This window comes from Trachymyrmex cornetzi, unplaced genomic scaffold (genome assembly GCF_001594075.2).
Source record: "Trachymyrmex cornetzi isolate Tcor2-1 unplaced genomic scaffold, Tcor1.1 scaffold122, whole genome shotgun sequence".
Classification (NCBI taxonomy): Eukaryota; Metazoa; Arthropoda; class Insecta; order Hymenoptera; family Formicidae; genus Trachymyrmex; species Trachymyrmex cornetzi.
Window position 1 is genome coordinate 1,298,832 of NW_017295784.1, and position 11,527 is coordinate 1,310,358.

The 11,527-nt window shown below is 41.3% G+C and overlaps 1 protein-coding gene across 5 annotated transcripts in view; it reads left to right on the plus strand.

Moving 5' to 3' along the window:
• The window catches only part of cut (homeobox protein, cut), a 135,013-nt gene extending 126,260 nt beyond the window's left edge, over positions 1-8,753 (plus strand). Inside the window, exons 5-8 of one of the 5 annotated variants that reach the window (XM_018520237.1) lie at positions 4,654-5,002; positions 5,438-6,098; positions 6,187-6,460; positions 6,775-8,753. In XM_018520237.1, coding sequence (XP_018375739.1) covers positions 4,654-5,002; positions 5,438-6,098; positions 6,187-6,460; positions 6,775-8,462 — 2,972 coding nt within the window. In that variant the 3' untranslated portion in view covers positions 8,463-8,753. The remainder of the gene's footprint in view (positions 1-4,653; positions 5,003-5,437; positions 6,099-6,186; positions 6,461-6,774) is intronic. The other 4 variants (XM_018520251.1, XM_018520258.1, XM_018520244.1 and 1 more) reach the window with 4 other exon arrangements.
• The last annotated feature ends 2,774 nt before the right edge of the window (positions 8,754-11,527 follow it).

The following is an 11,527-nucleotide window of genomic DNA, read 5'->3' on the forward strand; positions in this document are numbered from 1 at the left end:
CAATTGCAGGCAAATAATTGTTAAACGATTAAGTGGATCCAAATAAACTTTTGCACGAATGATAGAATTATATATATATATATATATATAAAATTTGATTTAATTCGTAATGCTACCTTATTAAATTTGCAAACAAATACTACAAAACGTGATTTACATACGAATCAAGGCAAACAAAAATATTAAATAATTTTTAAACCAATAAGGTTTTTAAATCAATAAGAGAATGCTCTAAATTTTACATAGATACTCTAGACATAATAATAAAACAATCTATGAAATTTTAATACTTTTAGCAATGCTTTAAGATGTGACACATACATCTTTAAAATTATTTGTCTAAACAAATAGAAATTAATTCATTGTGAATCACTGGTGGTTTCTAAGATCGAAATAGTTCAATTCGATTAGGAACTACTTTTTTGCCACCAACATCGATTATTCTTTAATTGTTCAGAAAAAAAATCGACGCGACAATGCCTCACGGGTCTACGGACGTCGTATATCTCACCGTTAGTTGAACAAGCTGTTATATATAACAACACACCTCCACCCGCAAAAGTAACGAGGAAAATACTTCTTGTATACAGGTGCGCGCACAGGTGCACGCAAACGGCTGCAAAGCGCAACGCTCCCAACTGTATCCCGCGCGAACAAGTTTCGTTCATTAGCTCCGCCTCGCGCACCGATTTTATCGGATCTCATGTACCGCTCGTATCCTTCCACATCTTGACGCCTCGCCGCGGCGAGACACGTTATGTGCGCACGACCTGCTCAGAATTTTCGGGTGCAAACGCGTCTTGGTTCTTAACGATGATGCAAACGAGGATCCGATGTGAATGCAATCGTAAGCTCGCCGATAACATCTAGTTTCTCCTTGAAATTGATACTTTAAACTGAGTATTTGAAGAAACTGGCATTTCGTTACTTATTTTATATTTCCAGCATGTCGCTGTGTTGCTAATTAAATTACTTAATAATTGTTCAATCGACATTCTGTGAGATATTTAAATTTGCATTTAGATACACTGTACAAAATGAATGGAATGCACACGGTAAAATACGAACAAATATATGTATTTGTGCTTATCTCTAAAATGACATCATTACGGTCAATATATTTCCTCTGAAGTACTGATCAGCGAATTAGCATATCGTGAACGACTTACAAAATATTCATTTCTTTTTTAATGAGCAGCATTGAGATAATGAAATTATTGGATGTATTTATCTCGACGTTGCTTAAATATTAAATAACAGAATATACACGATTCTCTCCGAGTTAACGTGTCAATTTAACGAAAAAATCGAGTTGACGCGAAGATCATAGATTTCCATAGACGGCGCATGCACGCACGCTCTCCACAAATCCCGCGTGCGATCGTGAGTCGCATCGTAACCCGTAACTCCCGCAACAATCGGGTGAATTTCTTAAGTCACCGTTACCGACGAACTCCCACGAAATCGTTCCAGATTTTGTAATCAGGTCCATTGTCGACGTTTCTCTCTTATTTCGCGCCGCGTGCGCGCTCGTGTGTGCGCGAGTCGCGTCGCGTGCACGTGCATGCGCCGAGACAATTTTACGGCGCGAATATAATTGCCGCCGGTATACGGTATGATTTCCTTTCCGACGAAACACGCACGAGGTACGCGTACGCGTACGCGAACATTTCCTTCGCGCGTTGTCGTCGCGCCTATTGTATACCGCGAACGGACGCGATTGTTCTCTCTTTCGTCGATTCTCCGTAACCGGTCTTTGATGCCGCGACGCGATCGGGACGCACGTCGTCCGTGACGTTTCGCCATCCGCAGGTAAGACGAAGGTGCCAGCGGCGGGCGCGCAATCGCTGAGAAAAGTATGGATTTAGTGCGCAAAGCTCGTAACAATGCGGGACATACCGCGACGTTGCGTAAACAACCGGGCCATTTTCCAAGCGACTTTATCCCGTCATCGAGATTTTTCAAACCGTGAGAAATTGACGCATGTGTGAGCGATCGAAATAACGATGAGATGAAAATCTTTTATCACCCAACTGTCGAGAATATACAATGCACTCACGCGATATTTTTCGAAGTCTGATTCTAACGCCTTTCCCGTCATAATGTAACATCCTTCAGAAACTTGATGAAATACTCCTAAATCTAATTTCATCAAAACCTACTGCGATACACACGCTATACTTACCGCCTAAAAAGTAGCACACAAGTTGATTCGTGATTAAGCAAACTTGGGGAAAAATATTTCTTAATTAAGAGAAATATTGTGAAATTGCGGCGATACCGTTCATTGTATCTGAGCTAATGAGAATGTCTGTGGATATATGTGATAAGTAAAGAATTGCGCTCGTCATCGTTGTATGTTGGACGCGTCGTATAAAGTATCGCCCGCGATCGCGTTCGTCCGATAATATTTGTTGCCCGACTACTTATTCTAGATTTCCTATGAGAAAGTTGCCGGAGGATGTTGGTTCTCGAGCGTAATAATCAACTGGCGCGCACGATTCCGTACGATGCGCGTAAGGTTTCCCACGTGATGCCGTCGAAGTACGGAAAGGAAGATGTTAGTGACGCAAGTAACTCTCTCACCGTCAGTTTCCAACAAGATTGAGCTACGCTGTCACGTGGCAGCATTTGGTTTGCACGATAATAGTATAGAATTTCAAAGTGCTATATATCAAAATTAATTATCTTCGATAATAGCAATCAACAAGCGTTTAGATACAGCAGTAAAATTGTGAGCCGGCGATGAAATTCGTTCATTTTAATATTTTTTTAAAATTAATTAAACCTATGTAAAACCATAATCATACTACCGGTTACCAATTGAATTATGCGATTGTGACTAGCGATTATTTTTCAGCTAATTGCCAATCATAAACGTAATCCAATCGACAATCGTTGTGTGATTACAGCTTAACGTGATTCCTCGAATAGAGCTTCAAATATTGCCATTGTTACCGCAATTCAAATGATATATTCCGTTCGATAATGATAGCGCTAATTTTGGGATCGTAGATGGCCTACAGAAAAGACGTAATAGTGACCTCATTTCTTTTATCTTGCAATATATACCCTTGCAAACATTCCCTATACGTAACATAATCATTACACATGCTTCTCCGAATTCAGCGATAAAATTGCCAGTATATAAATACAATGTATATTTATAATATGATAAAAATTTATAATATTTGTTTATGAGCAATCTTTCTGACATTTCTAATTACCTACGTTTGCTAAGAGGATTATTTTATATCGGTCATCATGATATCTACCGAGTTTCTCATTTTGAAAATTGCGTCATTAATAGCAGCTGATCTTAAAAAATCCAGAATCTGTTCTACGAAAAAACATTTATTAATTCTATATGTATATTCATAGGCACATGAAGAGAGGAGAAAAGCATAATCACGCAAGCACAAGTTTGTTGGCAGGAATTCAAAAGTTGCGACAATGCGCGATCACGCGGATATGCATATACGTTATCATTCTCTCCTTTCCCGATTTCACTTGAATGCTTCGAACCACCCACCTGATTGTCAATTGCATGAACATTTCACTATCGTTATCTTAATCGACAAGCTTGTCGATTTCTTCTGATGAAGATACCATTACCTATCAGCGTTAGAGCGTATAATATGATGGAATGCAACTTACATGTGTTATTGCTAGGGAAGTTAAATTTCTCGTGGAGGATGTATGCTATATGATACTCTAATCAGAGAAGCGATGAAAAAGAGACATTATTCTTCTTCTTAATACGGCACTCGCCGCTGACGTTGCGATTGCATTAGGATTAGAAGCAATCATATCTACACAACACAAATGATACAAGATAATGGTACAAAACGTAGCTCTCAAATCGCGTCTAGTAAGAATCGTTCACTACACTCGCAATCGTAGTAATGCAGTGGATTCCATGCGAGCGCATATTTAAGTAAGGAACATCATATCTTGATGGACAAATCACTCGAAGATTATTTCTTCTTCCACACCGTCAAAATACGTACGGGATTCTTACGCCGCGTGTCAAGCCACTTTCTCTCGTCGATTCGCGTGCAATGCTCGCGAGAGCAATCAAAGACATGATCGGTAGTTTATTCGTCTGAATCTTGCAGTTGATTGGTCAATTAGACAGGAAACACGTAGGAGGACTACACTCCTGCCGACGTGCAAGGGAAAGACCGCAAGGGAGAGGGTCCAGAAGAGGATATTTTAATTATCGTCGTTGAGTATACTTTGCCTTCGGGTTCAGCACGCAGTTATCGATTGCGCGCATTATTAATTACTTAGGAACATAAAATCATCCTCCAAATATGACTCATTATTAATATAGGTTACTATTTTCGAATAAACATTTTTCGTTAGAAAATAAACGTAATTTGTAAGATCAATTTAAGATTTTACAACATATACATATTTATATATTGTATGATGTAAAAAAATAACATCATTTTTTTAAAGATATATTTAGCAGAGGAAAATGAGCGAAAATAGTCAAATAACACTGCTACCAAAAGTCAGTTAAACACCGCGTCGCGAATTATTTATGTTTTTCATTCTAATTTATTTATATATATATATATATCTGATTATATTTCTAAGCCAACCAAACTGAGTAAGAATACACCACAAGTTGTGCCTCACCCGTAGAGTATGTTTCAGGCAAGGAACAAGGAATGCCAGCATTCGCACGTGGACCACAGGATAGTGGTCCGCAAGAAATGAGTGATGAAAGATTGGCTCATATTCTGTCGGAATCGAGCCATATGCAAATGAGAGGTGAGCACGAAGTATCGAACGATGCTGACAGCAAGAGTCCGAACAGAATCGGTTGCCCGAGTCCGTTCAACAAAGACAGACTGGACAGCCAAAATAGGAGACTGAAGAAGTACGAAAACGACGACATTCCCCAGGAGAAGGTAGTAAGGATTTACCAAGAAGAACTGGCTAAGCTGATGGGCACGAGAGTGGAGAATCTTCGTCCGCGAGAGTTCCCTAGGTAAGATCGACGATTAATGACGTGGATTTTCTTACGACGTTTATATCGCAGCCCACTCGAATGATACAATCTCTGCCAATGCATGATGATGACTAAATGGATAATATACACGACCGAATTAATGTCCTATGCTCGGATATGACACGAAATGTCAAGAGCAAATCATCGTTTCGTGCTAAGGAAAAAACTTTATTTGAGTGGTGCAACTTTCTACGTTACCTCGTTAAATCAAATAAAAATGCTCGATGCATTCGAATATGACGTACATATTCGACTATACATTGTATTTCGACTATATATTTAAAAAAAAAAAAGATTTTTCTATGTGAAATGTAATTTGAAGTTGACGGTTTTGATGATATAATGTTTATGTGCGATTACGTTAACCGTGATTGATCATTATTGAGGACAGCACATGACCTCGATTGACCGTAGCGCGATCTTTCCACATTTTTTCAGTGGTACGCAGAGCAGTCTTCAAGGCATCGAGCGCACCCAGGAAGACATTCGATTAGCATTGGACGCTTATCACCGTGAGCTCCAAAAATTGAATGCCGCACCAGGTCAGAATCCCTCGATGACTGGACTGCCAGGATTACCTGGATTACCAGGTTTGTTGGCGCTTCAGCAACAAGCTCTTCAACAACATCATCTAGCCGCGAATGGCGGTGGTGGTGTTCAGGACTTGAGTTTAGGCAAAGTGGATCCGCGCAATAAAATGATAAATGGTGTGTCAGAAGAAGAAAAAGAGAAGATGGAAGAGGCGATGAGACACGCTGGAAGTGCATTCTCTTTGGTGAGGCCGAAGCAAGAATCGACAGGTCCTCAATCGACGCCTGGCGGTTCTAGCGCAAGTTCACCGCTTGGCAATTCCATACTTCCCCCTGCGATGACACCCAACGAAGAGTTCTCCAGTGCGGCGGCAGCCAGTCCTCTTCAGAGAATGGCCTCCATCACGAACAGTCTGATAAGTCAACCGTCCACCCCAACTCATCATTCGGCTAATCAAAGACCGCTGAAAGCTGTGCTTCCTCCGATCACGCAGCAGCAGTTCGACCTGTACAATAATCTTAATACGGAAGATATTGTGAAAAGGGTAAGGGCCACGGTACGAGTATTAATTGTATAATTTATTGTTTGTACTGTATCTAATCTCAAATTTGTTTCCTACTGTTAATGTGCAGGTGAAGGAACAGCTGTCTCAGTATTCGATTTCACAACGGCTATTCGGCGAATCAGTATTGGGTCTATCTCAGGGATCAGTGTCAGACCTCCTCGCGCGTCCAAAACCATGGCACATGCTAACCCAAAAAGGTCGAGAGCCCTTTATTCGGATGAAAATGTTCCTCGAAGATGACAACGCGGTACACAAGCTCGTCGCCAGTCAGTACAAGATCGCCCCGGAGAAGCTAATGAGGACCGGCGGCTACGGCGGCCTGCCTCGTAAGTTTAACTCAGGTCAATATAGATGTTTTGTTACTTTATTATCAACGTAGTTCGGGAGCTCTGGTATGTCTGTCAAGCACGACGTCATGATAAGTTGTCGTGTATCTTGTTGTGATGAAAAGCGACTTTAAATAAGCATGACATTTTTGTAATATAGAGACGCAACTATACTTTATTATAGAATGAGTTGAAAATTGCATTTATATGATATTCGATAGAAGTAAAAAAATTGCATTGTTTGACGTCCGTAGAAGATGAGCTTTCGGACTATCAAATTTACTTTTATACTTGCTAAATTTTTTTAATCGAAGTTTTTATTGTTACAGCTTGCGGAACGCCTATGAAACCTATGCCACCAACAAAACTCGTCCAAGAACAGCTTCAGAACGCAGCGAAGGCGCAGGCCGCCGCTCAAGCAGCCGCACAAGCAGCGGCGCAACAGCATCAGCAGGAAAATCAGATGCAACTCGGCCCGCCACAGCAAAGTCCTCAACATCCACAACATCCACAGCCACCACCACCGATGATGTTGACCCCACCTGGACCTCATCATCCTCATACTCAGCTCAGCATGCAAGAACTCCAAAAGAAACAACAGCAGCAACAGCAACAAATGTCACTACACTCGCCACATCATCAGATGGCACCGTCGCCTCTTCGAAGTCTTCATCCTCACATTTCACCAAGCGTATACGAGATGGCCGCCCTTACGCAAGATCTCGACACACAGACAATCACAACAAAGATCAAGGAAGCGTTATTAGCTAACAATATTGGTCAGAAGATCTTCGGTGAAGCGGTTCTCGGTCTGTCACAAGGATCTGTCAGCGAGTTACTGAGCAAACCGAAACCGTGGCATATGCTCAGTATAAAAGGTCGAGAGCCTTTCATTAGGATGCAGCTTTGGCTGTCAGATGCACACAACGTTGATCGATTGCAAGCGTTGAAGAATGAACGACGAGAGGCGAACAAGAGACGACGTAGCAGCGGTCCCGGTCACGATAACAGCTCTGATACTTCGAGCAACGACACAGCCGAATTCTATCACGCGGCATCACCTGGTCCGGGACCTACTACCGGGAAGAAGCAGCGCGTTCTTTTCTCGGAAGAACAGAAAGAAGCTCTCAGACTAGCTTTCGCCTTGGATCCTTATCCCAATGTGGCTACCATCGAATTCCTTGCTAGTGAACTGGCCCTGTCGTCGAGAACGATAACAAACTGGTTTCACAATCATCGAATGAGACTGAAGCAACAAACACCGCACGGCCAACCGGAACCGCAGTCGCCGCGAGAACCTGGTCAACCGTTCGATCCTGTTCAATTCAGACTGCTGTTAAACCAAAGACTGCTGGAGATTCAAAAGGAGAGACTGGGTCTAGGAAATGTACCTTTACCTTACTCTCCGTACTTTAATCCCAACCTGGCGGCCCTGGTAGGTAATGCACTGAAAGAACAATGCTCTGGTCTGGACCTCTCGATGAATGCTCTAAAGAGAGAGCCCAATCAAGAATTCGAAGACGAAGATGTCGACGATGCGATGAGTAATCTAGGTAGCGAGGACTCGGAAGGTTCGGCCAGTAGTATAAAGAGAGAACCTACAGAAACACCGACGGCACCCACGACGGTCAGGTCCAATAGAAGAAAACCCGCGGCACCGCAATGGGTGAATCCGGAGTGGCAAGAACCAACGAGAACAGGCGATGAAGTTATCATCAATGGAGTTTGTGTGATGCAGACGGACGATTATGGAGTAAAAAGAGAGGCCGAAGAGACCATAAGAATTGAACCGACACCAGTGCAAGATCGATATGAAGAAGATGCTCAAAGCGATGTCTCTTCCGTGTCTGGCAACAATGGAGCCGATCGGGATAGTCCGCTTCCCAGTCCAAAATCTGGTCAAAACAGTCCAGCGACGTCGCTCAGACCGCCGTCAGCGCAACAGACGCAACAGTCCACGGAGGAAAGTCCGAAGGACGTGGTGAAACACGAACCGGAGGAAACGTGGGATTACTAAGACAATTCGAGGCACAAAATTCCATGGAATTATCCGCGAGCTCGGTGTTTCTTCTTCGGACAAAGTTGAAACTCGAGCGGAGTGTCCGACGTGTTTTCAAGGTCGTATTGTTGAAATATGCCAAAACGACGCTTTATAAGAAAAGACGTTCCGCGAGGATTACCGGTCTAGTTAAGTTTTAAATGACAAAACCAGCTATAGGACTCGATCGTGCGAGTCCTGCCTACGACGAGGGCATTATCATAGTGAGGCGAACGCGAAGAATCTAAAAAGATGTCATCAAAGAGGAAACGAGAAGATATCTTGGTCGATGGACGAGCGCGAGGAGAACAAAACGATCAAAACTGAACGGAGCTCAATCAAAAGGACTCACATTGTGACGTTTTCTATGCGGCAAGTGTTACGAAATTAGTGTCGGTGCGCGCGGGTCAACGGCGAGATCGTATCATTTAGAGGACTGTGAAGTACAACGGAGCCGGCTGTGGAAGGACGACGGGCTCTCGTTGCAATTCGCTCGAAATTCGAGAGAACCCCGGCCGCTTTCGCTTCCGGATGACACCCCTCCCATTGATGAATGATCGATGGGGTATCATTCCAGAGGAGGGGAGACTAGGAGCGGACTAGATAATGCACGGAAAACGGAGGTGGTCCGGGTTCGCCACAGTGCAATCTCCCAATAACTAATTGTTAGATCGAATTATTATTAATTTTTAACGACAATTTCGCGCGACGGAACGGCCGATTAATAATTATTGCATAATTGTGATTCATGTTATTGTTTATACTCGCCTCCCTGTATCCTCCATAGCGATTAAGCTGTTAATGTTGTATACTTCTCTCTCTATCTCCAGTTACGTACCTTTTTATCTCTTTCGGTTAAGACTCGACATTTCCCTTTTCCCTTTCTCTTTTCCTACTTCTTGCTTATCCGTCTATTTATACAATTGCGAGAATGATCACTTAAGACCGTTACCAATGTTATTATTATCACTGCTATTATATATAATTACAAATTATTAATATTATTATTATATAATTATCATTATTAAATATTCTGATTTGTCAAGAGCACTGTCATCGATTACTATTTTTACGTTGATATGTTGAACGGCGTTGCAGAATGTAAAATACCAAAAAAGAAGTAAATTTATTCGTTCCACGAGATGATTATTTAAATTTCCTTTTTCTATTTGTTGGGAACTATTAGCTGCGCTAAAATCATTGGTGATGAATAACGATTATAATTTTTAATGATTATTATTTAATATTCTTTTTGATTATTATTATTATATTATATTTATATTACTGTATTATTAGGCTTATGTTATCATCATTATTATTATTATTATTATTATTAATCTCATTATTATATCAGTAATCATTATTTTATTATTATTATTAGAATCATTGTCGTGACAACAATGTGGCTTGTAAAGCCAATGTGATAGAGCTTATATCGCGATGATACATAAAGAGAAAAGGCGTGCGAGCAAAAGACGAACAAGCACGCCGATTTCACTGAACGAAGCGAGAGATTGCGCGAATTCGTGCGATTTCTAGCATATGTAAATATCTGTACAAAGGAAAAGAATGGAAGAAACTTCGGAATACGAAACAAAGAACTACATACATATATACACACACACATACACACACACACAGACCACGCACGTATATATACACATACGATCTTGTATATTTACTTACTTACCACACTTAACTATCTAATAGCGTACGAATATATCCACGCAGACTAACAGCGGTACACACTGAGTGGTACTGTACGCTGAATTTTCACTTGTCGCAGTCGGCATTGCACACCGTAAGAATGAAGTCGCGTAATCAGTGACGAACGATGAGGTAAGAGAAGAAAGAGCATTAAGCCATGTGTTTCAATGACCACTCGTTGCGATTCGTGAAAATGCAGCGTTCGGGCTATTATAAGCGGCGCAAAAGGAGAACACGTAATTATGAGAATTTGCCGTAAATTAATCGATGCCTAGAGAGAAGGAAAAATGTGCAGAAGACACTTCGAGGCGATTCAGCGAGACATTAAGAGCGAAAGGACGAGCGAATGAGTAAACGTGTGTGTGCGTGATGAACTTCGTAAGAGAGAAAGAGAAAAAGAGAGACAGTCCTCGAATTATTACGAATCAAACTATAGTATTTACCAGAATAAATTTTAATCTTCAATTAAATTCTAGTCCGCAGTTAAAAATAAAAAAAAACGAAACAAACGTGAATGATATTGTACGAGGCAGAGATGCAAGAAATTCGTGCGAGACGATCGCTTTAGAAGGGCATTGCTAAACGAAAGACCAGTGATCGATTTTGATTCTGTTTTTTCCCCGTTCCCCAACCCTTGATTTTTTTTAAGTTTTTCATGAATCGTCACAACGGAAGTCGATCGGACCGGATTATCGAATGTACATATTGCTATACTCGTGTGATTACATCTCGTAACTTAATGACGCTGATTCCGCCTGCTAATGAATGATCCTGAGTGATCTTACTAAGGCTATGTTCCAAATTTACTACCAGCGCTGAAAATCTATAGTTTACTACGTTACATACATTATAGATTTTCAGTACCTACTTGGCAGTCAATTTTAGAACACAGCTTAAGTAACCAGATGATCGACGAAAATACAATACGTAGCGAAGATAAGATCATAATGAAAACATCTATATTTCGTCAATCATCTATATCGAATAACACACATCGATTAGGTTACGATAGTAAAAGCTCCGGATGCGAACAGGTTATGATGAAGCAAGGAGGAAAAGAACAAACGTACGATCTCACATCTTCGGATACCAAACTAAATTATTTCGCTCGAGCATTAGTCTAATATTCATCTTTACGATTTGTCGATTTGGGTTAACTATACGACTGACGTGGCATCCGCCAAACGCGAATCCGTAGATAATCGTCGATTCTCACGACCGAGGTCGAATGAGCTCGTTTCTTAGAATTTATTACAGGTACAAGAATAATGCGACTCGTGTGATGAGACGATCGGATTTTAGTCGCAATCGCGACCGAAGCGTCCGATAACTCGACG